The 25123-nt window shown below is 48.7% G+C and overlaps 11 protein-coding genes across 11 annotated transcripts; 7 read left to right on the forward strand and 4 right to left on the reverse strand.

The window, feature by feature from the left end:
• Window positions 1-2214: 2214 nt before the first annotated feature.
• On the reverse strand, window positions 2215-5556 carry UA08_06626 (hypothetical protein; the record flags this gene model as incomplete). Its single annotated transcript, XM_020268924.1, has 1 exon — window positions 2215-5556. The coding sequence occupies one exon, from the start codon at window positions 5554-5556 to the stop codon at window positions 2215-2217; it is 3342 nt and encodes a 1113-aa protein (XP_020118207.1).
• A 943-nt stretch (window positions 5557-6499) lies between these two features.
• On the forward strand, window positions 6500-7802 carry UA08_06627 (hypothetical protein; the record flags this gene model as incomplete). The annotated part of the gene is made up of 3 exons (XM_020268925.1): window positions 6500-6845; window positions 6910-7304; window positions 7362-7802. The coding sequence occupies 3 exons, from the start codon at window positions 6500-6502 to the stop codon at window positions 7800-7802; spliced, it is 1182 nt and encodes a 393-aa protein (XP_020118189.1).
• Window positions 7803-8448: 646 nt separating this feature from the next.
• UA08_06628 (hypothetical protein) lies at window positions 8449-9891 on the forward strand (the record flags this gene model as incomplete). The annotated part of the gene is made up of 3 exons (XM_020268926.1): window positions 8449-8618; window positions 8712-9312; window positions 9388-9891. 3 exons carry the CDS (start codon window positions 8449-8451, stop codon window positions 9889-9891), a joined length of 1275 nt encoding a protein of 424 aa, XP_020118187.1.
• A 1120-nt stretch (window positions 9892-11011) lies between these two features.
• UA08_06629 (hypothetical protein) lies at window positions 11012-11896 on the forward strand (the record flags this gene model as incomplete). Its single annotated transcript, XM_020268927.1, has 1 exon — window positions 11012-11896. One exon carries the CDS (start codon window positions 11012-11014, stop codon window positions 11894-11896), a length of 885 nt encoding a protein of 294 aa, XP_020118443.1.
• An 854-nt stretch (window positions 11897-12750) lies between these two features.
• Window positions 12751-14371, forward strand: UA08_06630 (hypothetical protein; the record flags this gene model as incomplete). Its single annotated transcript, XM_020268928.1, has 4 exons — window positions 12751-13303; window positions 13365-13628; window positions 13698-13819; window positions 13898-14371. The coding sequence occupies 4 exons, from the start codon at window positions 12751-12753 to the stop codon at window positions 14369-14371; spliced, it is 1413 nt and encodes a 470-aa protein (XP_020118442.1).
• Window positions 14372-14835: 464 nt separating this feature from the next.
• Window positions 14836-16950, forward strand: UA08_06631 (hypothetical protein; the record flags this gene model as incomplete). Its single annotated transcript, XM_020268929.1, has 3 exons — window positions 14836-15205; window positions 15261-15739; window positions 15811-16950. 3 exons carry the CDS (start codon window positions 14836-14838, stop codon window positions 16948-16950), a joined length of 1989 nt encoding a protein of 662 aa, XP_020118016.1.
• Window positions 16951-17121: 171 nt separating this feature from the next.
• On the reverse strand, window positions 17122-18082 carry UA08_06632 (hypothetical protein; the record flags this gene model as incomplete). Its single annotated transcript, XM_020268930.1, has 2 exons — window positions 17122-17929; window positions 17994-18082. 2 exons carry the CDS (start codon window positions 18080-18082, stop codon window positions 17122-17124), a joined length of 897 nt encoding a protein of 298 aa, XP_020118015.1.
• Window positions 18083-18848: 766 nt separating this feature from the next.
• UA08_06633 (hypothetical protein) lies at window positions 18849-19746 on the forward strand (the record flags this gene model as incomplete). Its single annotated transcript, XM_020268932.1, has 3 exons — window positions 18849-18986; window positions 19047-19322; window positions 19393-19746. The coding sequence occupies 3 exons, from the start codon at window positions 18849-18851 to the stop codon at window positions 19744-19746; spliced, it is 768 nt and encodes a 255-aa protein (XP_020118441.1).
• A 446-nt stretch (window positions 19747-20192) lies between these two features.
• UA08_06634 (Defective in cullin neddylation protein 1) lies at window positions 20193-21258 on the reverse strand (the record flags this gene model as incomplete). The annotated part of the gene is made up of 4 exons (XM_020268933.1): window positions 20193-20640; window positions 20703-20877; window positions 20937-21105; window positions 21175-21258. The coding sequence occupies 4 exons, from the start codon at window positions 21256-21258 to the stop codon at window positions 20193-20195; spliced, it is 876 nt and encodes a 291-aa protein (XP_020118017.1).
• Window positions 21259-21765: 507 nt separating this feature from the next.
• On the reverse strand, window positions 21766-22601 carry UA08_06635 (60S ribosome subunit biogenesis protein NIP7; the record flags this gene model as incomplete). The annotated part of the gene is made up of 5 exons (XM_020268934.1): window positions 21766-21789; window positions 21848-21949; window positions 22030-22137; window positions 22210-22270; window positions 22342-22601. 5 exons carry the CDS (start codon window positions 22599-22601, stop codon window positions 21766-21768), a joined length of 555 nt encoding a protein of 184 aa, XP_020118020.1.
• Window positions 22602-22836: 235 nt separating this feature from the next.
• On the forward strand, window positions 22837-24996 carry UA08_06636 (hypothetical protein; the record flags this gene model as incomplete). The annotated part of the gene is made up of 1 exon (XM_020268935.1): window positions 22837-24996. One exon carries the CDS (start codon window positions 22837-22839, stop codon window positions 24994-24996), a length of 2160 nt encoding a protein of 719 aa, XP_020118019.1.
• Between the last annotated feature and the right edge of the window lie 127 nt (window positions 24997-25123).

The raw sequence follows: 25123 nt of genomic DNA on the forward strand, positions 1-25123 counted from the left end.
TGGCTGGGAGCTCTGCGCCACAGCTCTCACCGCCCAGGAGAAGCGCATGGAATCCAACGGATCTGCCGCTGCTGGCCTGCGGCTGTCCGCAGGAGCCGCTTGCGCAGATACTGCACTAGCCACAGCTTCCAGCCTCAATCACATGACTTGGCCGAAAGCCACAGCAGCGTCATATTCCATCGCTTTATCCATGGATGTGATTTTTATATCTCCTTATTACGAACCTACGGCTAATCCGCTGCCCACACTCGACCCTCTTGACTGCCTTGCAATCTTACAGATACTCATAAGGATCTTGAATCCTTCAAAGGTTCATGGCATAATGTCACATATAATACGTTGGGATTGAGACACGCTTTTCGAAGCACTGGTCCAAGCACTAATGTATAGCTTAGTGTCATCCTAGAAACCTGGAAGCAATGGCTGTGTCGAAGATCCCTACTAGCATGTGTGGATAGGCCATTGACACTGCAAGTCAACGTGGCCATCCGGTCTAACCCCCTCTTCCCCGCCAGGATAGTCATGTCCTCGTGTCCACAGCAGAACAGTTGAACCGAAGCCAACAAGACAATTGCAACCTGATTGGAGATCTGAGGAGCACATCCAGGTTGCACTGACGGAAGCTCTTTGGGACGGCTTCGTTAGATCTCTAGAGCTATAGTCGTCGACCGATCTTAGACTCTGCAACGATTCACTTATCACGTCACTAGCATTACAATGACTTTCGAGTTACCAATAGCACCGAAGGCTGAAAAGCCAACGTTGCATCTGTTGTGGGCGAAGATGAAGACTCCACTCAGCTACTACCCTCGTTTCATATGCATCATATATGCATAGGCGGATACGTGCCCCTCGAATCAGTACCAATCAACCACGAATCTCAGGCAGCCACTACCAGGGCACAATCACTGAGCGATGAAAAATTCCCCGTAGAGCGCCTGTAGAGATGTAGAACGTGAAAAGCCTCCTCTCTTGTGCGGGGACTTCAGGATTTTGATCGTCCTAGATTCTGCCACGGCTGTAAAAGCTAGAGCAGGCTCGAAGCTTCAGATAGGCAATCTCGATTTTGGGACACATGCGGTGAATTATCCTCCGGACGGTGCATGGGCCTGCGGACGGGAGCAAGCTGGATGGTACGCATAGACCTGAGAGCAAGTAGTGCGAGAGATTGCAGGGAATACACGTCTCTAAACCATGCAGAGCAGCGGAGCCACTTGGCGCTGATCTATTCCTGCCGAGATTTGCGCCGTCAGGATTCATCGAGGCTGCCAGGATCAAGGGTCATGGAGAAATCAGGTGACGGTGAGGGGTAGAGAGGCACCCCTCGACCGGGAGAAACATAAGAAAGCAGTCACCCCTTCAGCTCTGCACCGTTTTTCTTCCAACAAAGCAACAAATAACCAGAGCAATCTTACCACATCTTAAATACTCTCCTTCTTCGTCGACGATCAACTTCAACAACGAATACAACATGGGTATGTTTGGCCTGCGGTTGGTTGTGCGAAAAGAACGACATGCCGCGACAGAATATCTCCAAAATGAACTGCCTCACGATACTGACTGCTCGATAGGTACCGATCATACTTGCAGCTGTGGTGCTTCCTGCCAGTGCCCTGCCGGTGCATGCCAGTGCGCTGTATGTATATTCTCTGCTTCCATCTTCTGGTGAGAAAGGCTAATTGTTTCCCCTCTTCCCCTCTCGTATAGAAATAAGCGGCTATCAACCCACGCCCCTTGATGTGCACGATCTCTGTCAGCACACAACACCCTCGTCTTCGCAATGGCCATGGTTCACGCTCGGTGACAAGGTGGCGGACTGGATTGATATGAAACGCGGAACTTTCACTAAAGAGGAGGATCTTTTATGTCGTTAATATTGCCTCTTCGCTGTCTGGAGCATTCAAACGCACAAAGCCTAGCGACAGAGAATATGATCGGCTAATTTAGATTAATTGTCAAACGCGATCCCATTTCCTTAAACTGGCTCTTCCAAATATTTTCTGATAAGACATGATGCATTTACCACTTGACATACAACACCAACGTAGGATTTAACAGCCGCTGAGATAGGATTTGATTTGATATATTACAAAGGGCCATAGGGACCTTGAAGATTGCAAGCTAATCACATAACCGACACAGACTAGAATGTACAAATGCTTTTATTAACATTCCCCCATCTTATATACTTCAACAAAGCGGATCTCACGGCCCCTATCTCCGAGTCTTTCTTTTGAAAATCTGGTTGATAAACCGCTTAACATGCCTCGTTTCGACTCCGAGAGCAAGGCTGCTGCATACCACCGAGATACTACTGAGTGCCATAGCCAAGGCGGCCCAGACTGGACTCAGTCGGAAATGTCTATCGACCAGCACTGTTCTGCCATCGATTACTCGCTCTGTCTGACCGATGACGATTGGATACAACACTCCGGCTGCAATCGGGATTAGACACACGTTGTACACAAGTGCCCAGCAGAAGTTGAGCTTGACGCGACGAAACACTCGACGACTCAAAAGAACAAGCTCAAGGATGTTGCTGATATCTGAGTTGAGAAGTATGAAGCTTGCAGAGCTAATTGCTACATCCGAACCAGAGGCCATGGCAACGCTGACATCGGCAGCTGCAAGCGCTGGCGCGTCGTTGACCCCGTCACCAACGAAGGCAACTATCGACCGCGAAGGGCATCCCTTTCTGCTTTTTCTGACTGAGTCGGATTGCAGCTCAAGTGAGCCTTCCTGTACCTGATGCACGAAATCCGCCTTTTCAGTTGGCAAGACGTTTGCCATTACATGGGTACGAGGAATTCCCAAGGTATCAGCAACCGCATGAGCAGTCGTTTCATTATCTCCTGTGCACATGAAGACATCGACCTGTCGGCTTTGAAGCTTTGCAACGACGCGTGCCGCATCTGGTCGGATGGATTCAGATATAGCGAATACAACAACTGGCACAAATGGAGGACGCTCTGAAGCTTCCTGAGGGGCGCATCGACGGAGTGAAAGTATTGCAACAGATTTCCCTGCTGTTTGGTATTTTGCAAGAAGTGATGATAGATAATAAGTGTCCGTGTTGGCCGGTGATAGTCTCTGTAGCAGCCGTTCGTTGCCAATAGCTGCTTCATAGCAGACACTCGGCGGCGAACCATCATTTTGCCCCTCATTATCGAGAGTCAGAGTGAAAGTACCTTGCATACCATGGCCAGCGATTTCGTGGATGTCGGACTCAAGAATTTGCACAGAAGGCGCTTCTTTCTGCTGACAAAACTGGCGGACTGCAGTGGCGATTGGATGCTTGCTCTGTTCCTCTAGACCTTGGGCGACGTTCCACGCGACAGAGAGTTGCGCCATATCACCAGTGAGCACCTCATAGTCGCTGATATGGAGACTCCCACTGTCCGTGAGTGTACCGGTTTTATCGAAAACTACGGCATTTAGCCGACTCGCCTCCTGAAATGCTTCGCCGCCTCCTTGGACCAGAATACCATGTCGGGCTGCAACTCCTCCACCGACGAACAGCGCCGTAGGTGCTGCAAGAGCCAAGCCACATGGACAAGCAACTACAAAAACTGCGATAGCGAACTCCAGGCTCCAAAATGTCCATCCCATGTGAGTGGAATCGAGGAAGTCGGTGGGCAGGACTCCAGATAATGCCAACGTAACCCAGGTGATGAATGTAATAATTGCGATGAGGGTGATAACCGGAACAAAATGGGCTGTCAGAGTATCGACAGCTCTCTCTATGGATGCTCGTTTGCTCTGGCCTTCACGAACAACGGTGATTATTTGATCAAGCATCGAAAGACCGCCTACGCCAGTGAGCCGCACGTGCACGGGCGAACCAACATTGATCGAACCAGCGAAGACTTGGTCACCTGCTTCCTTTTTCACTGAAGTAGACTCTCCGGTCAGAGAGCTTTCGTCAAACTGATAGGCGCCGTCACCAAGAATGATCCCATCTGCCGATGGTGATGAGCCATGGGGAACGCTAACGACATCGCCAACTTCCAAAAGATGGATACTAATGCTTTGCAACCGCTCCGACCCGCGTTCTCCTGCGTTCTCCACGAGAAATGCCTCGGAAGGAAGTAATTTACCCAAAGAAGCAACTGCATCATCGGTCCGTTCTTTGCTGTACGTTTCCAAGCAGCGTCCGGCAAGAATGAAAAGGGTTAAGAACACTACCGAGTCGAAACAGGTCGAGCGGCGTTGATCAGGTGCTGTACCATAGGATGCATCAAATATAAGTGAAATCAATGAAGCCACATAAGCCACTGCCGTGCCAGCCGAAATCAAAAGATTCATGCTACCAAAGCGATAGAACCTCTGCCCCAGGGGAGTGGAACTTCCAGGCCGCCATAGTGCATATACTTCCTTGAATGCTCGCTTATGAAACAAATCTGCCCCATAAAACATGACAGGCGTTGTTAAAAGCAGCAGTGCCCAGTCCATGAGGGTAATTTGCAGCCACATGGGCTGCTCCAAATAGCGCCGAAATTTGTTTTCAGGGGATACGAAACTCATGAATACCATCCCAACTAGAAACGTGGGAATAGCAATGAGGAAGACAAAGAAAAGACGCCCGAGCAACTGATGCCGGGCTTGCTTTTGCATGGCTCGAGATCGCTCCTCGTTAGTTGGCGGGTGGTAGACCTCAGAATGAATGGACTTATCGACAGAGTCAATAGAATTCAAGATAGTTCGAACAGTGAGGGAAGGAGGTCGCGGAAAATATGTAATTGTAATAATTGGATTCTCGAGTGACGGGATCTCTTGAACCTGGAGACCTGATATATCACTCAAGGAGTCAAGGATCAGGCCCACACAACGGACATTAAACATGCCATTGATGAGGATGGATGTAGTTCTAGAACCGGTGGGTGTGTCTAGATCAGTATCCGAGTTGACTGGAGATATGCTGTGGATTGAAGCGTTGTATCCCAAATCCTCAATCTTCGCGATGACTTGATCGGAATTCTCTCTGCCTTCAAACTCTACTTTTCCGCTATGGGATAGAAAGTTGATGGCCACATTCGTAACAAAAGGCAAGCTTTGAAGTCCTCGTGTAATGCTCTCCACACATGAGCCACAAGTTAAGCCACTGACGGCCAAATCAACAAGAAATAAATTCTGGTTGCTGCGGGCCGAAACTGCTTTGCTATTGACATGGTCAAGGATTGCCTCAAATCCCATGTCTTCTATCTGCTCAATAACCTTGTGAATGTCTGATCGTGCTCCGGTCCAACGAACTGTTCCATTATGGGTGAGATTGTTGACAGTGATTTCATCCACAAATTTGAGCTGGCTAACACAATTCATAATTGAGTTAGCACATGCTGCACAACTCATACCTCCAATGCTGATGAGAGCAGAGAACTTCTGAAAATTAGACTGAGGTTGCAAAAGCTGCGGCATGACGACTGTATGTGAATAACTTTGAATAACATTACCCTCAACATCACCACTCTCGACTAAGCTAATTAAGGGGGCTGTAAGGCTTTCATTCAAAGTTGACGAGCTGCTGTCCTCATCGTGAGATTCCTGATCGAGGGACATGATGGCTTGTGTGGATAGCCGTGGACTCGATGACTGAATTGAGTTGACACAGTACCTTTGTCGGAAAAAAAAGCATATTCAAGAAGGCATCGAAATAGTAGATTAAATCAATTCAATTATGAGACTAGTACTCTGCACTTGTTTCGCCAATACGGCCACAGAGCGCAGTCTCACACTTCCGTCCATGTTGGGCTAAAGCACCGAATCAATGTTTAATGATTGCTGATCGATGCAGTTTTGGTCGGATACCTAGACAGCACAGCATATTTCCTACTTCGTACTCTGTACGGGGTTACAGTCCTTACAGGTCACATAGTGTGCTTGGTTCTCCGTAGTATGTACAGTGGAGGTCAGAAAAAGAAAAAAAATATAGTGGAGCAAGTGGATACCTGGGTCGCTTTTGTGGGACGACCGATTTAGATCCCGTGCCGGCCCGTGCCATTTATATTCGTGGTATGGTAAGATTACCAACGATACACTGTAACGAACTAGTACACCCTATACGGAGTGTACTTAGCTTCTACAGGCTGCAGGCTTACTCCATATTTATGCTAGTTCTACCTGGTTTGTGGAGAATCGAGCATCGGTGGCTGGCTGGAACTCTCGCCACGGTCTTTATGACACGAACACGCATTAGTTTCACTCTTTTACTGTGTAATGGCATAATGATAGCCCATCCAGCAAGATAATAGGTTGCAAGTCGTGTTGGACGGGTGTAGAAATATGCATAATTAATTGGACCGATTTCCAAATGATAGTTTCAAGCCTATGACGTGCGGGCCGCTTCGGACTTGGTCGTATCTCGATGGCAGAGAAAAGGTGAACTACGTACTAAATTCGTTGGACTTGAAGTAAAAAAACCCGAAGAGAAAGAGCACTAGAAAGGGGTGATAGACTTCACCCAGATTGAAACAGACTAGACGACTTTTACTTGATTTCAACTATGGCATTTGAATACGATCCAACGGAAGTTGCCCCTAAGGTGGTTGAGGTCCTGAGAGCCTTCTCTCTGCATATCCGAAAGGAAGGCTCTCACGAAGGCTATGGAAAAGTTTTCGATTCTGTCTTCGATAGAGTGAAAGCATATATTGCCGAAAATGCGCCTATTACAATGGTCTTGCCTGCTTTCCCATGGAAAAATCCTAACCTCGATAAAGTCATAGGGTCAGGTCCGGATCTAGGTGAAGAGCTGGGGCTTTCGAGATTGAACGACATTTGCCAAGAAATCTCGAGGTTCTATGTATATGGAGCTCGACTTATGCTTATATGCGATGTGCCGGTATATAATGGTACGTAGAATTGGAAATTCTTTTGTGAAATGCCATCGCTGGCTGACCGTATTGTATTTAACAGATGTCGTTGGAATCCCCGATGAAGACGCCTATGACTATGGTCTGCATCTTCGTGAGCTGGCCCAAGAAAAGAAGTTTTCCTCAATTCAGTTCATCCGATTGATGGATTTGATGGGCTTGGGAGACGGCGAAAAAATCTCCAAAGCAGACTACTTAACGCTCGTTCCCACCGTCAGAGAGAAATTGATGTCTAGCGAGTATTTTGATCCAAATTTCGATATTGAAACAGAGCTCCAGACAGACCCTGATACCAAGGCCACGTTTAACGGGTTCTTCAGTCGAATGTCAGAAGACTTGAAATGGGGTAAAGGATTTGATGCTGCGGTCGCTGCCGGCCAGGCTGCATATGATGCAGAGGTGGCAAGAGTAGTCAAAATAGAGATGCAACGTCTTATTGTGGGTAGTATATCACACATTGCATCTCATGTTGTGCACTGACAAGTTGTGACACAGGCGTATGAGAAGTTGATCAACGTGACTCTGGGTAATCATATCCGCCTGTCAATCCATCCTTCAATAGGAAAGAATAAGATTTCCATCCCTCTTCTTCCGCATGAAGGAAAATTCGGCGACATGCCTTGGCATGCTAGTGTCTTGGTGCTTTCCAATGGCGAGATTAAAACAGGAGATGCAAAAGATTTTCGCGATCACTACGAGATAGTTAACAAAAATGGTCGGCCATACTACTTCCGCGAACGGAGCACACTGTACGACTGGTCAGTGCCGGTTGAGATTCAGCATTCATATAAGGAAGTGCTCATCAAGAATCCTGGAGAGGGTGAACAACTACTGCAGTTGGAGGATCGATTGAAGCTCGCGCGTTGCATTGTATTACACAAGGGTCAAACAGTCCATGTGGAAGGATTTACCATACCAGAAGGCCAGGTTGCATAGTGCAAAACTTACAGCTGTGGATATGGAACACTGGAGATTTGAAAACATTTAACAAACTATGGACTCGTCGATCAATGACATAATATTTCGTATTTCATATCAATATCATAGTATAGAAGCAAATCACCCTATCAGCTAGCTATATTTACGACTCTGATAGAACTCGGAAGTCTTCATCTCGCATTGGCCGCTTAGCAGTTAGACATCCCCCTAATACGTAGTCGAACTTCGAGGCGTATATGCATGCAATGCATTGTTGTATTGAAAACGAGGCCACTGCAGACCCACCAGCGCGGTAAGATTTTCGCTTTTTATTTTATTCTTCCTTTCCTTCAGTCGTGTAATAAGCAATACCCACTTGGTTTTTATTTTTTACGCTGAAATTTCCATCGAAAGGCACCGAGAAAGCAAAAGGACTAACCCAATTAGGAATATCCATATAAAACTATTTTCCTAACTGCGCAGTCGTTGACGTACAGAGCCCACTGCCAATTCAATCAAGCCATCGTTTCCTTTTTTTTTGTTCATCGTCCTGTAACATTTTCAGATATTAGAAGGGAGAAAATAAGAACCAAACTGTTAACGAGTTCTATTCCTTTCTAACTTCAATCTCAGATTTTATTCGTCACCTTTCTCTCCAAACACAATGACTCGGTCTGAATACGACGAGCGGTCTCCGTTGCTCGCTCGATCGTCAAACGCCGCAGAGGCTGCAAAGCAGATTGACTCTGAAATCCCCAATGGGGGCACATGGGCCTGGCTACAGGTTCTCGCAGGTCACCTTGTGGTCTTCAATGTTTGGGGTTATATCACCTCGTAAGTTGAGCTCTATACATCTACCATCAAAATCAGGTCAGGTACGGACCTACTAGGCTTTTTATTAACCACATTTTGTTTGTCTTTCTTCAGATACGGATTTTTTCAAGAGTACTATGTCAAGAATCTCCAAATAAGTCCAGCCGATGCATCCTGGATTGGAGCAGTCCAGATGTTCATGGTACATCTACTTGGAACATTTTCTGGTCGCGCAATGGACGCTGGCTACCTTCGCACCTGCATTGCCACCGGCTGTTTCTTACAAGCACTTGGAGCATTTGCCACGTCCTTTGGCTCAAAATTATGGCACTTTTGGCTTGCGCAAGGTCTCTGCAGCGGGATCGGCCATGGACTAGTCTTCAGCCCAATGATTTCGCTATTCTCGACCTGGTTTACCACGAAGCGAGTCATGGCTGTGTCCCTGGCTTCTTGTGGCGCTGCTACTGGCGGAATGGTCTTTCCTACAATTGCATACTACTTGTTCGACAGGCTCGGCTTTGCATGGACTGTGCGACTTATGGCTTTGATCATCTCGATGAATGGGCTTGTCGTGTCTGCAGTGACCAGAGCTAGAATAGTCGCTAAAAAGTCCAGTCCGTGGTTTGATATCTCTGCATTTAGAGAGCGCTCATACACGATGTTTTCTATTGGATCATTCTTCATCTTCGAAGGGATTTACTTTGCATACATCTATGTCAGTCTACCTTTTACTTTTTACTACCAACCCCATACACCGATATATGGAAACTAAAACTAACAGCCTAGATAGGTGAGACAATTTGCCCAAACGAAAACGGGCTTTTCTTTCCAGGAGTCCCTTGTCCTATTATTCTTGATGAATGGTGTCGGACTTCCGAGCCGTATCTTAGTTGCCTGGGTAGCCGATCGCTACTTAGGGGCTGTGAAAACTTGCATTTTGGTCTCTATTCCTTGCGGAGCCATGCTACTCTGCTGGATCGCTGTTGATACACACCAAAGCATGCTAATATGGGCCACTTTTTACGGTATTTTTGCCAATTGTGCTTTGAGCCAAGTGCCAGCGTCCAATGCCTATTTTGGTGCCAAGGATCCTGAGAAGTCAGGGACCCGAGTTGGGACAATCACCACAATCAACAGCATCCCGCTTCTTACCGGACCATATATTGCAGGCAAGCTCATTGCCTTGAATGGTGGGGACTACCTGTACGCCCAAATATTTGGTGGACTCTGTATTATCATTGGAGCAATATTCCTGGTCGGTGCTCAATTGGCGGATGGACGAAAGCTGAACTAGGTTCATAGCTCAATTACCCTGTACTCCGTGCCGAGTATTATTATCCTAAATTTAGTGTCTAATCAGAGTAAATCTTACAGTACTATTTTTGAAAAACGATTTTAAAAACCATCAAGAGACTGGGGAAAAAAAGGAAACCACAAAGTAGACACAGCGAGTGAGACGGAAAAGACTAGATAATCAAAGAGGAAAAATTGGAAAAACATATGCGTTCATCGGCGACTACCAATCACTAGTCGTCGGAGGCACGTTGGCCACCTCAACCCGTGTTGATATTTTACCTAAAGAGGCAAAAGTCTAGGCTAAGGCTGGGTAGTGGACGTCGCTTCCAGCTATCTAATGTGGGAGGTTAGTCTAGATTAAGTTTAATGGCCACGGAGAATGTTCGACTTAAAAGATACAAATGTGGGTCGCCCGCCTCGACGTCCAAGATATAAATCACGCTAGTAAGCATGTAATCTGCAGTACACGGCGCTAAGAAGTCCGAAGTTTGGTACGGTACGGGGCGGGGGCAGCGCCATTGATCTACTCGACACATCCTCCAATGAGAAGCTTCAGCCGGTATGTGCCGACGAACACTTCACTTTTGTTGCGACTTGTCAAGTTGTCATCCTACTCACAAACTCATAACCAGAGCACTGTTTTCGCCCCTTCGCTTAATTATCACTGTCGATCCAGATTTTATTCATATACCTTGCATGAACCATTACTGCCCATGGTATTATTATCTGATTTGTCGAAGGTAGACGCTGATCTCTGAGCTCTCAAATTGGTTTCCAGCATGAACTAAATAGCGGTATCGACTTGGCACCTATTATTGCGCATGACTATCGTACGTGTATAGAAGCAGAATATCTGAATAATCGGACTCGTTTGGAATCGGGGTTATTAATCGACCATTCATATCTACGTCTACCTTCTGACACTCTCTAACCTGTCAATCAACCAGCCCCCTTGACATAATCTTTCAAGTTTCTTTTCTCAGCCCAAGCACAGACTTACGTGGGAGATGTCTATTCGATTTTTGGCGCAAGGTCTTCCGCGGCCATTACTGCCGTTTCGAAGTGGCATATGCAACTCTTGGTCCAGCACTGGCTGCAAAGCTAGCTCCATTAAGATCATGACCTCCACCTTACACAGTTACCCATTGTCCACTACTCAGCTGAACAAGCCGCCACTACATTTCCATGTTCCGCTGTTTCCTGGCGTGCAGCTGCTAGATGTTGCTGGACCATTGGACGTTCTGAACATTCGCTCCCAGTACCCAGAGACTTCTGGCATTACGCTGACCCTGCTCTCATCAACTTTGGAGCCAGTCTCAACCAAGCCAGTCCCGCCACCAAGTGCCAAGTGGAACTTTAACCTTCCCCCGGAGTCCAACACGAGCTTTAACCCTAAAGTCGTCCCCGATGTCACTTTCCAAGATTACCTTTCAGCAATAGCCCGGGGCGAGATTGCAGATGATGCAAGTGGATCCCTCAAGCCAATTGATGTATTATTGATCCCTGGCGGTCCGGGCACACGGTTGGCACGTATCCACCCAGATACAGGAATCATTGCCAACACGCAGGAGGCGATAGAATTCATCAAGGCAATCGCATCACAAGTTCGACATAGCGTCATCACAATATGCACAGGTAGCCACGTCCTGGCCCAGACAGGTCTGCTCAATGGTATTGACGCCACTACGAACTCGGCTCGTTTCAGAGATGTTTCCACAGCGAATCATCCGCATAGCTGGAAAGTAAAGTGGAGGGAAAATAAGCGATGGGTACGATCTAGCGTGCCAACTACTTCTAGCACCGCCTCCCCGGCGCAGCTGAATGGTACCTCCGAAGGTGGTCTGCGTCCTGGCTTGGAGGTTTGGTCGTCGGCTGGTATTACAGCTGGCATGGACCTCATGCTCGAGTTCGTGAAGGCGCATTACGGTGGGGCGAAAGTTGCTGAACAAACCGCCAAGCGATTGGAGTATCGTTGGGAACAGACTGACGATAATTTCGTCTGAAACTAGGGGCTTTGGCGCCTGATCATCGGTGTAGTATGTACTGTATCCTGTACGGAATGCTGTATGTCGTATGAAGCACAAGATTAGTAGTATTCGGCTCCGTATTTCGCATGTATTACAATACACAAAAGTCGTCGTTCATCCATGCATCACTCACTCCACATAGCTTTTTTGGAAGAGCCTATCATCCTAGACAAACAGTATGCAAGCTTCGGCGTCTCTTTCTCATTTCGATGCGTGGTTTTTGCCTTCTGCGACCCCGCCTTGAGATGACTTGTTGGTCTGGGTCTTCGCTAAACCTGGTTTCAATGTCTCTCAGCCAGTCGATCGTCTAGATGCTAGATGCGATCATGTTGCCTGATCGAGATCTTCATTATTATTTCGCCGTAAGAGTGGGAATGGCGTGACACCATTGTAGAGCTCCGGTCTACATTGTATCCAAAGCGTGTGGACGAACCATTTTTGGTGAAAGTCCAGTCGTAAATCGCCAGTGTTCTGTTCTGAGCTTTGGATTGACTGCGTGCTCCTTTTGCCCCTTTTTCCCCCTTTCCACGCTAGGGGAAATATGACTTGGATCTGAGCTTGAGGTAACTGGTGGTTGGGAGAATGTGAAAGTCATACTCTTGAGATTCTCGGTCGGTGGCAAGACTCTCGTCTCAAATTTCACTCTTCGAAATTAAACATCAAGATTGCTTTTACATAGTAGGTCCCAGACTAGTTATATCCTGTCCAAAGTTCTTGCCCTTCCATCTACTCCTTTCCACTGTCGGACATTCATGAGCGGATTTGAGCAAATTAGGGCAAAACCAACCAATCTCCTGTATACCTAGATATCAACCACCACCCCGGACATCATGCTTGCCACAGAGATTGTTGAGATTCCTTCTCGTTTACCCTTCGACTATGCAGGGGACAACGACAACCGTCTATCTTCCATTCAGAAGCAAATATACGACTTTTTCCTACCTTGGCCGCGTCCAATCGAACCTGCAACCGATCATGTACGCCCCGAAGAAGAAAAGGAAAAGCCTCAGCAGAAGAAACAGCAAGAATACCAACAGGTTATTTGCCCTTACTCAGCTCACCTAAAAGCCGAGGAGATTATGAGCATTCTAGAGGGCTATGGCTATCACGAACGAACTGGACCGGCTGGCGAAAGTTGGCTGGGACGAGCATCTTTCACGCCACGAGTCCAGAAACACATTGTCGCAAACGAGATAATTCCCATGGTACTTCCTGCTTTTCCCATGAAAAGCAACAATCGCATGGACAAGGTCTTGGGTGCTTTGCCGGATCTTGGAGAGGAGCTCGGCCTGGCTCGATTGGCAAATCTATGCTCGGATATCAAAGCAGTTTACCCGCCTGGAGCGATGACTGTCATTGTCACGGATGGCTTATGCTATAACGGTTCGTAATGTCCCTGCTTTATAATGATTCTTGTTAACTAATAGGAAAACAAAAAAACAAGATCTTACTGGTATTTCCGACGGGGAAGTATGGGAATACGGACATCGCCTGCGACAAATTGCCCGCGAAAAGGGATACGCATGCATCAGATTCAACCGTATCATGAATCTACTAGGCATCTACAATGGAGCAGAAATCTCCAAAGACGACTACACTCAGCTTTGCGACAAGGCTCGGTCAGAATTACATCGTCGCTACGGCCGGCCGGGGTTTGATGTCGATAAGTTTTTGAAAAGCGACGAGGATTACCTGCGGACGTATAACGGTAAGATAGATTTGCCCCAAACTACCGATCAACCGATTCGTACTAAAGCTCACTTAAACATGAATTTAGGCTACGACAAATTTATGAAGGTCGACCTTCGCTTCAGCCCGGTGACAAAAAATTGTCCAGGACAGAAGCAATTCAAGAAGAAAGTCAAATCTGTTGCGAAGTCTATGATTGTACGCGGCGTGGTGAGTTTCCTATATTCCATATTTGATAAGATAAAACAGTAAAAGGGGATAAAGTGCTTATACATTCTCATATTTTAGGAATTCGCCGAACTGGTTCGTCAGATATATCCAGACAGTCTCCGTCTCTCGATTCACCCATCGTCTGGCCAAACCAAACTTTCATGCCCGTTGATCCCACAGCCAAACTCCTTCTCTATGAGTCCCTGGCACAGTACAGTTGGCGTGAAGAGCAACGGCATATTTGTCACGGCGCACAAGTCGCAGCACCGGCAAACCGGGAATTTTGATCTCGTTTACAAAGACGATCAGCCGTACTTCTTCCGCGAGAAGTCGCCGCTGTTTGAGTGGGAGGCTCAGGTAGAATTTGAGCATCTCTATCAGCAGAATTTGGTGGTTAGGGAGAAGAAGATACAACGTGATGATGTCCCTGAAACGACTTTTGATACAGAACGCAATCAAATCGCTAAGCAAGGGCTCTCAGAAGCTGACTTGGACAAGTTGGCTAAATTGGCCATCCTGCACAAGGGCATCAAATTTCAACCAGCTATCTAGCTACTGGGTAAATAATGAGGGAGTTTCCAAGAATGGTTACTTATGTATTGATATTTTTGGCGGAACGGAGGGTACATAAATCATCGAGAATGCTACTAAGCTTCATGCCGCGGTGTATCTATTTCTAAGCGTTGGGTCTTGGACCTAAGGGATTTTCGTTTTTCTTTTCTTATTAATTGTCTATCAGAAGCACATTCTGTTTAATGTTCACCATTGTGTTTATGTGGTGATGATGGCGGGATATGGTAAAGCTCAAGATGCAAGAATGCCTGCAAACGCGCGCGGGTTGGTAGTAAATAACAAAAGAAAAAGCAAATTAAATACGTCTTCGAAAATAAAGAAATAAGCCCCACTTAATACAACTAGACCCCTTTAATTTGCTGGCGGTATCGATGCATATAAGAAGCCACCACCTCCTACACGACAGACGGCGTCTTAGGGCTAAATCTTCCACACCCTCCGCAATGCGTCTACCGTCCACACTGCAGCACGGCGTCTCGCGTGTGATGTTAATCTGTCTGACCCCAGTCATAGCTTTGGTCATTCCAATAAAGCAGGAAACCCTGGGTGCAACATCTCATGATGTTTTTCCGCTGCCGACGCACCCTGTGCTTTCTACCGGACAAACCGTCATGCTTGACGGTGTTCCGTATTACTTACCTCCTGAGCCATTGACTGCCATAAGCCTACCAGACGATTATCAACCAAAAGTCGGCTTCAGCGCTTTGACGGTCTTCAAGCCTGAATCCCTGCCTTTCTATGAGGAAGAGCTGGAGGTTGCTGTTGAGAGCTATTTGCGTCAAGACGATGTATTTTCCACCGCATTCTTGCAAGGTATGTCCTACCCGGTAGTACGATATTAGAGAGAAGTATTCTGACATCTATGAAGCCATTTACGTGCACTCAACTAAAGGCGGCGAAGCACATGAAAATGGTGCATTGTCTCGCGCAGCACTCGCCAATTACAACACTCGTTTAGTCCTGACTGGGTCGACTGATCTCCCCCGGGGACCTTATTTCCTCTCAGCAGATGGATCTGTGTTTCAGGCTCTGAGACTCTACTCAGATACACAAGGCGCATTTTCTCAGGGACTTGTTGCGCTTCCAGACGGCTCATATTCCGCACTGCCTGCTGCTTTACCAGGCATCTCGGCTGTTGCGGTGCCCTCGCGGCTTTATTCGGCGAAGATACCATCGCAGCCACTGGCAGGCGTCCGACTCGCAGTGAAAGATATTTTCGACATACAAGGCGTCCGCACCTCAGCTGGAAGTCGAGCATGGTATCACTTCTACCCCCCGGCGAATGTCACGAGTCCCGTAGTGCAAGCTCTCGTTGATGCAGGCGCTGTTATTGTGGGCAAAGTCAAGGTATGTGTGCAACAACCAGGAAATCAATCCAGAAATGAGAAAGAAGAACAGCCCTAACACATAGCATGCAGACGTCTCAATTCGCCAACGGCGAATTAGCAACCGCAGACTGGATCGACTATCATTCCCCCTTCAACCCCCGAGGTGACGGATATCAACAGCCATTCTCCTCGTCCACTGGTGCCGGAGTCGGGGTTGCCTCGTATGACTGGCTAGATCTCGCACTCGGAACAGACACAGGAGGATCGATTCGATTCCCTTCGCAGGCAAATGGCGTATATGGAATTAGGTCGTCTCACGGTGCTGCCTTGCTAGACAGGGTTATTCCGTTGGCTCCCCAGTTTGACACCGCTGGACTTATTGCTCGAGATCCGGCTGTGTGGAAAACTGCTAGCCAGATCATTTACCCTAGTACACCGTTCAACTGGCCAGAGTATCCCAGACGGATTCACACGGTATATACAGACCCATTGAACGTTTCCGATCCAATTGATTCCATGGTGTCCGATTTCCTTGAGCAGTTGGCCAAGCATCTGTCCGCCAATATCACCGACATTAACCTGCCTACCTTGTGGGAAGCAACTCATCATCATCGTCCATCATCTAATGTGTCATCAGACCTAGCCGAAGTCATCGACAGAATATATCCGACCGTCATTGGCATTGAGCAGGCACGCCTTGTTCGCGATCCCTTCTTTGCCGATTACAAGGCCGAATTTTCCGGACGACGTCCTTTCGTGAACCCAGCGCCCCGAATTCGCTGGGCCTATGGCGACTCCCTACCAGAGGGGACATTAAAGGAAGCATTGAGCAACAGAACAGAGTTCCGAGCATGGATTGCAGAGAATGTGCTGCGGTCAAATCCCGATTCATGCTCGGGTAGTCTTCTGGTGTACGTTGAGCCTGCCACTCGACATCCGCTGTATCGCGACTATTATCGAGAACTGCCAACGATTCCCTTCGGGCATGCCGCGAGTATGATTAGTGTATACGCCGGCGTTCCTGATATGGTGCTGCCTATCGGAGAAAAATCGTATGCGAGCGAAGTTACGGGTGTCGAGGAGAAATCGCCCGTCACCGTGGATTTGTTGGCGGCCAAGGGATGCGATGGCATGCTCTTCCAGTTGGTGAATGAGCTTGCACGGGTGGGAATCTTGCCAGAGATCAAGGCTGGGAGATCGTTGGTTTCTGGAGGAGATATTCTGTTCTAATATAGACTGGTTTTTTAAAAGTTGTAAAATTTCGAGTGTAAATCCGATGACGCTCTCAAGCTATGCATATAAGGGAGTCTATAGTTGTTGATACAATAAGCCCTTGGTTCTAGACATGGATATAATGACTGAAACTAAGTAAGAATATCTGGGTATATATGGGCACTCGTACTACGGAGCAGTAGCTTCCCAAGCGTCGTACGTCGCCCACAAACCTGCCAACAAACTGATAAACCCGGTCAGACTAGAAGGGACACCGATGCCATTCTCAAAACTCCAGTGAGCACAGAGCGGAGCCCAAGCGGCGTTGCTAACGAGTCTCTTTCTCCAGTCGCGGATTTCTGCCTGTCGCGCTGCTTCTTCTATCTGTGCATCTTCGGCTTGCGACTTTTCGCCACCGGTCAATATTTGTTGTTCGGCTCGGCGCTTCTTCCTCTCCTCTTCTCGCTGGTTGAACAACTGCGATTCACGCGCAAGTCGCACGAACTGGAGCAGAACGTACGAGAACCACGCTCGTATGCTCCACAGAGTCCAATTTGTAGCGCCGCCCGTTCGCTTTATGAGTGCTTGGCCGGTCACCCCGTTCGCGGCAAGATATGTGACGTTCTCGAGGGCCTGATAAATGACCAACAGAGGCACCTCTATATACGAAAGCCCACGCAGCACGGGGTCTGTTGGGGGCGACTTATACGTAGAGGAGCCCCATTTCCACAGACCGACCAGCCCGAGGAGGCGGAGTGTGAAGCGGGTTTTGGATATCAGCGTCGAAAATGCTAGTAACGGTGGCTGCGCTGATGATGATGATGGTGATAAGGCAGCGGGTGGAGGAACGTCCCGGCCGAGTCTCCGCAGCAGCCACAGGCGAATGGCGAGTCGCAGGCTGGACAGCGGAGAAGAGGCCAGGAGGTAATGCAATGCATGCGAGCTGTGGTTTAGGGCGGAGAGCACGAGGTCCAGGCCGGCTTTTGAAGACAAGAGCCTGGAGAGCGTTGAGCAGGAGGCTTTGTCTATCTTACGCAGGGCTTGCTTGGTACAAAACTCACGTGTTTAGCCGGAGGATTGTCTCGTCGGTCTTGGACACTGCGGCCACGACAGCGTGCGAGACAGCTGTGCAGGGCATCTTTTCAGCCATGGCGTCGCAGGGCTTCTGCTTCTATTCATCTGCTGGGAGGTGAGTAGTTGAGAAAGTCGAAAGTCATCATCCAGAACTTAGCCGATGATGCCTGCCGAGGTCCAGCCAGGCTATCAGCTGCCTCAGGCCGGCCACAGCCATAGCCATAGCCGGCGCTCGAAGCAGCGACAGAGTCAGTTAGTGGTCTCTATTGACGATGACATTTCATTGTTCCAGGACAGCAGATAGCCTATACCGTATAGCATATAACTACCGAGTAGAATCAAGCCAGAGAGCGCGGATATGTACTACGGACCGCGGAATCGGCCGACGCAGCTGTCCGGCTCGCAGTTGGCCAGGCTGACCCGGCGCCAGCTCACCCACAACACAACACACAACCCGCCGGAGCATCGTGTTTCTGCTGCCAGAAGAACATCTCCGCCCGTGAACTGGGTAAGTGGTATACGCTCTACGTGTTGCGCTTGTTAACTGTTGCTTGCTTGCTGCTGCTGCTGCTGCTCGGCGCTGGCCGACGCTCCGTTGCTTGGCGCTTGATCGGATAAACAAACACCAAAAACACATCCCAACCTCCCCTTTATCTCCCCCACGGGTCCCTGTGCACTTCCCAGCTTACTACGGACTCCTATTGAGTATTGACTGACTTGCTGCTTGGGATGTGATTGCGCATGCCAGCCAATTGACTGCTCATCGTCTTCGCTTCCCCCTCGAGACCCGGACGCGAATCGCCCAGCCATCCCGCTCCCCGCGTTGACTGACCGCAGCAGCCATGTCTGTCAAATTCCAGCAAGACACTGTTCGTGCCGTCGGCGTCAAGCCTGAGGACCTGGCCCCCCATGCCCACGACCTCGCGCACAAGGTCGGCGAGCGCCTGACTGGTGGCAACACCCACACCGGCTATCTCGCGGTATGTCGAACTTGGCCAGAAGGGATACGGGCTATGCGTACTAACGGATTTTGATGACAGGCCTACTTGAAGCAGCTGCAGAAATATCCCCTGCGCACCAAGATGCTCACATCCGCTGTGCTCTCGGCGTTGCAGGAATTCGTGGCCTCGTGGCTCGCCCATGATATCAGCAAGCATGGCCATTACTTCAGCTCCCGCGTGCCGAAGATGGCCCTCTACGGAATGTTCATCAGCGCGCCAATGGGCCACGTTCTCATCGGCATCTTGCAGAGGATCTTTTCGGGCCGGTCGAGCTTGAAAGCCAAGATTCTTCAGATTCTGGTTAGCAACTTGATTGTACGTGAACCCTTCCGGTTGTATTCGTGACTGTAGATGCGATGATTGCTTATTTGGTTTGTATCTGCAGATCTCGCCTATCCAGAATTCTGTATATTTGATTTCCATGGCCATCATCGCCGGCGCGCGCACTTTCCACCAAGTCCGCGCAACCGTCCGCGCTGGTTTCATGCCCGTCATGAAAGTCAGCTGGATCACGTCGCCCATCACTCTGGCTTTTGCCCAGTACTTCCTCCCCGAACATACCTGGGTTCCCTTCTTCAACATCGTGGGATTCGTCATTGGTACATATGTCAACACCCACACCAAGAGAAAGCGCCTTGAAGCGCTCCGCCGACAATACGATCAGCGACGGCCCGGTCCTCCTGGTCCCCCGGGTCCTCCGGGCCCTCCAGGCAGCGAATACGGTCGTCGTGACTACTAAGCCTTCACACGTCTTCTATGATACCAGCTGTAGATGATACCATCGAAGGCCGAATTGCGGCCGACACAATTTGGAGGTTGTGGAATACGTGGAAACACGTGTTGAGATATTTTCTATCTTGGGAATGGCGTCGAGTTTCGAATTTTCGTACATACACACATCACACAGAAAAAAAAGGTAGTTACGACGTGGAAAGAAAAACCGAAATACAGGAATGTGATATCAAGTGGGTTGGAGCAACAATTCCAGGATTTGCTTGTACTTTTTTTTATGTCATGTATTTAATGCTTGTTTCCTTTGTATGTCATGCTATGCTTATATGAGTTTTCTTTCAGATTCGTTCAGTAATGGTTTATTGGGATATCGTTTCGCAGTTTTTCGGCGATGCGTTGATGGGATATTGATCCAGGTAGAAGAGAAATGCCATAGTTATAGACGAAACTGATTCACTCAACATCCATGGCTCCTCCACTCCCAAGCTTCGCACCACGCTTATCTTGCTGCACATATGCGACAAAATCATCCAAAGTGGCAGGCCAGGCACCGTCGGCACTCCACCATCCAAAATGCTCGTCCTCGCGGGTCTTGCGCATAAACACCTCGGTCTGCTCCCATAAATCTTTATTGACGGGTCGTTTGCCCCTGGATTCGAGGAATTCCAAATACCAGTCCAGCCACGGCGTAGTAGGGGTATTCCAATCGACACCCCCATTGCCGCTGGTGTAGAAGAGTTGCCATTGCTCCGATGCGATTTCAAACGTCAGGTTGCGCTGGCCTTGCATGCGACAGAGCGGAAAGGCATATCGGTACACCTTGCGGAATGTGTCTGGTTGTGAGGATATTCGTGTTCGGAGCGAGGCTGCGTGGGATATCATCTGGGGTATTGACTCGACTCTTTTATTGTGTGTCAATTAGCTTAGTTTCAGAACATATTTCTAATAAGAGACATGACTCACGCAACACTCTTCCATCCGTCGACAAAGCCCGCGCGAGTAAATTCGCCCATGCTGGGTGATTTCAGTAACTCCGCTATTCCCAAGCACGCAACCTCATCCAGTTGTACTTGAATGGCTTCGAGGAATTTCATGGCTCCCTCGATTCCGATTGTGTCTGGGTTTTCTTTGGGGTCATCTATTTCGCATTCGTCAGAGATGGATGTAGCTGAGCAAGCGAGAAGTGGGCATATGAACCTCGATATTCGTCAAAGATCTTGTTCAGTGCTGGGATCAACGAGGATGATGCGGCCGCCTGGGTGCTGGAGAAGTATCTGCAGAACTTAGCTTTGCGACGAGAAGATGGGAAAGGCTGTGCGTACGCATCAACGGCCTGTTCGACATTCCAGCCATTCGCGCGCAGAAACTGTTCAGTGAGAATGCCGAGTTAGCCTATCTATTGAAGAGGGGCGCAACAGCGACATGGCCCGCTTACCTTGGAAGCAACGGCGTCCTTGGCCTGTGTCAAGTTCACGAACTGCGATATGTAATGCCTCTGGGTGCCTGTGTAGGGCGGCATGGCTGGTTGGGTTTCTCGAAGATGTGCGAAGGCAATGAAAGCAAGAGGGGAAGAACAAAGATGACGCACGCGGGGGGGGGGGGGGGGGGGGGGGGGGGCCGCCGGACTAAACGGAGAGGCGCTCAACGAGAGCTAATTTTGCAACAAGAACAACAACATCAACAACAAAAGACAAAATCAAAGACGATCAACTGAACGCCAAAACACTCAAAGGACGACGGGGATTGCCGAATCTGGCGAAAACGTGAGGCTGTCGCAACGTTTCGACTCGAAGTCAGCGCGCAATCTCATTGGACGCAGCTGTCTATCTACAACGACTGCCCAGGTTGAGGGCTTGCAACACAAGATATCTGTGGAATAATCATATATTTATGGCATGGAGTATGCATACTTCGCACTAACAGCAGATGAGATAAAATACAGCAAGATTGCACAACTTTTGCCCAGCCTGATACCACAATAACCAACCCCATTACGCCTAGAAATGCAATATACGACTTGGACTTGCTATGTCGTGAACAAAGTATCTTCCTGTGACATTGTCAGTATGTGCACACCGGTTGCACGCTCGAGTGTACAGTGGACTCACCTCTCTGAGATAGAGTCCGACGTCAGCTTGGTTGAAGACGCTGATTGCGGTCGGTTCGAGTTTTCTGGCTTCTGCAGTCGACCGCGCCGAGATTCCAAAGCCCTGTAATTGGCGAATGCACCGGTCAGCTCGATTCCAGGGAGGACTTGCAGATCTGATCTGACAACAGCAGTGAAACATACCAAGGGCGTGTCATCCTGCGAAAAGACCACGCATCCGCTATGCTCCGGACAATCCTCAGACCACCGCAGAATATGGGCCTTGACAATGTTTCCACCGTATAAAAAGGGCTATCACACATAGAATCAGTATGCCGGGCATGGCCAAGGGCTCATTCAGTTGCTCTTTGAAATAGAACGCACCTGGACGCCATTGGGCTTAATCCACACTTTATATCTGGCTAGAGGGGCAATCAAGTCAAGCCTAACATTCTCACAAGGTCAGCGAGATGTTGCTCCCGAGAACAACGTTCCAGTAACCCGAGGGGAACATACGCAGTGATGTGCAGTCGAAATTTCATAGTCTTTGTGAACTTTCCCAGGCAGATTCCCAAGCTCAAGAGGTTATCACGCGCAACACTAGTTGCAAGATTGGCTACCGACAGCCTCACATAGTATACCCTGGAGCCCTGCACTCGAAACACATAGCGCTCATTGTCGTCCGGAGGCTGAATGAGTTGGTTGAGCGATCGGCCGGTGTAGTTGGCGAGTTTCTGGAACACGATCTTGGTTTCTTCTTCTGTTAAGGCGCGCATTTTGACGTCGCTGCTGCCTCCCTAGTCTTCAAAAATATCTAAATGCTGGTGATGAATTGCTATCAGAAAAAAAAATAAAAAACTGAAGCTCCGCGGACTAGAGTGGGGCGGATGCGGAGTCTTGGCGCAAAAATTCAACTAACGGGAAAAAAAAAAAATTGAGGCAGCAACACTCGGTACATCGAATCGATTGCTTTCACGCAGACTTTACGTCTAGTCAATATCCATTTGAATCATGGGTATCGCGCGAGAGACAAAAAGAAGGCGGCTCTCGCCTTCTGACGATGAGAATGCCTCCGCAGCCCCGAAATCAAAAACATCGTCCTCGTCGACCGTCCAAAAGCAGTTCTTCAGCCGGGCTGCAGAATGGGATCTAGAACAGGACTACGAGCGAAGGCCCAGGAAGGGCAAAAACAAGAAAGACCGGGAGAAAACTCGTTTACCAATCAAAACGGCCGAGGGGGTGGTGCACGTCGATGAACCCGAAGACGCAGCAGCGGCGAGTGAATCAGATAGCTTCCTTGACACGGATTCAGAGGATGATAAGGCCGAGGGAGATCGAAATGCAGGAGCAGAAGAAGAAGAAGAACAAGCCGAGGCAGCGCCGAAAATCCCCCTGAAGCTTCAGATTATACAGGCAAAGGAAGAAATGGCTAGGATTGCGACGTTGATAAACGAAGACCCCGAAGAGCATATCGGGTTATTCAAGAGACTGGCGGAACTCGTGGACAAGGCCCCCACGCATGTTGCAATCAAGAAGCTCGCACTTGCTACACAGGCCGCGGTTTTTAGGGATGTCATTCCAGGCTACAGAATCCGCCCTATTGGCGACGAAGTCAACAAAAATGAGAAGCTCTCGAAGGAGGTCCGACAGCTACGTGGCTACGAGCAGTCGTTACTATCGTCCTATAAGCACTATGTGCAACAATTGACAAGTCTCTCAAGAGGCAGCAGTCGTGGCGGCAACGAAGACAATGCTGCTAACAGCATACGCACCGTCGCAATCAACTGCGCATGTAATATGCTTCTCGCCGTACCGCACTTCAATTTCCGAACCGAATTATTGAAAATTCTCGTTAACCGGCTTTCGAAACGCCGAGTTGATGCCAACTTCATCAAAAGCCGAGAAACCATGGAAGAAATCTTTGCCAAGGACGACGATGGGATCGTCTCGCTTGAAGCAACGAGTCTATTGTCGAAAATGATGAAGGCAAAAAACTTCAACGTTCACGAGTCATGTCTCAACACCTTTCTGCATCTTCGTTTATTAGCCGAGTTTTCTTCCAAGGGCTCGCGTGATCGTATTGACCGTCGCGACGACGACGACGATGACGACAGCTCGTTTCAAGGCAAGAGAAAACGGAAGAACAAGAAAGAATTCCGCACAAAGAAGGAACGCAAGCTATTGAAAGACCGCAAGGCAGTTGAAAAGGACATGCGCGAAGCGGATGCATTGGTCAGCCACGAAGCGCGCGAGAAGAACCAGGCAGAAACATTGAAGCTAGTCTTTGGCACATACTTTCGAATCCTCAAATTGCGAACGAACACCAAGCTCATGGGAGCCGTGCTGGAAGGGCTGGCCAAGTACGCACACTTGATCAACCAGGACTTCTTCGGCGACCTCCTCGAGGCTTTGAAAGAGCTCATCACCCAGCTTGAAGTTGAAGATGTTGCCGAAGGAGACGAGAAAGATAGCGACGACCAAGAGAACGACGCAGCAGACGGTGACGATGAGCTGATCATTTCAAGACAATCCACTCGGCAAATCCTCCTCTGCACAATCACCGCATTCGCACTTCTCGAAGGCCAGGATGCCAGCAAGGCCGCTTCGTCTCTGCATCTCGACTTGAGTTTCTTCGTCACGCACCTTTATCGCGCTCTGTTCCCGCTCTCCATCAATACCGATATCGAATACAACCCGGAGAAGTCACTCCGACTCCCCGATCCAGGCACCTCCAATCACGACAACAACAATAACAACAACGACCAGCACAAACGCAAAAACAAAGTCAACTTCCAAACCCCCATGGTCCTCCTCCTTCGCTGTCTCCAATCAACCCTCCTAACCCGCACCCACGGCATTGCACCCCCAATCCGTCTCGCGGGCTTCACGAAGCGGCTCATGACAACCTCGCTCCAACTACCCGAAAAATCATCCATAGCCTTGCTCGCTCTCCTCTCCAAAGTTGCCAAGCAGCATGCACGCAAAATCGCGCCTTTGTGGAACACTGACGAGCGCAAAGGGGATGGTGTTTTCAATCCTGTTGCGGCGGATGTTGAGAAGAGTAATGTCTTTGCGGGCACCGTGTGGGAAGGCGAGTTGTTGAGGTTGCATTATTGTCCTGAGGTTCGTGAAGCGGCGGTGGGGATTGATAAGTTGATTGCTTCTATGTGATGGGTCGGTGTTCAGGAATGGTATAGGAGGCATTTCTATATAAATAAACATGGTAGTTTAATTGTTAATAATGCATAGTCATGATTATCAACGAGCACCACAAGAGATTGAGGAGAGATATATTCAT

The sequence above is a fragment of the Talaromyces atroroseus genome, assembly GCF_001907595.1.
Source record: "Talaromyces atroroseus strain IBT 11181 chromosome Unknown scaffold_9, whole genome shotgun sequence".
Classification (NCBI taxonomy): domain Eukaryota; kingdom Fungi; phylum Ascomycota; class Eurotiomycetes; order Eurotiales; family Trichocomaceae; genus Talaromyces; species Talaromyces atroroseus.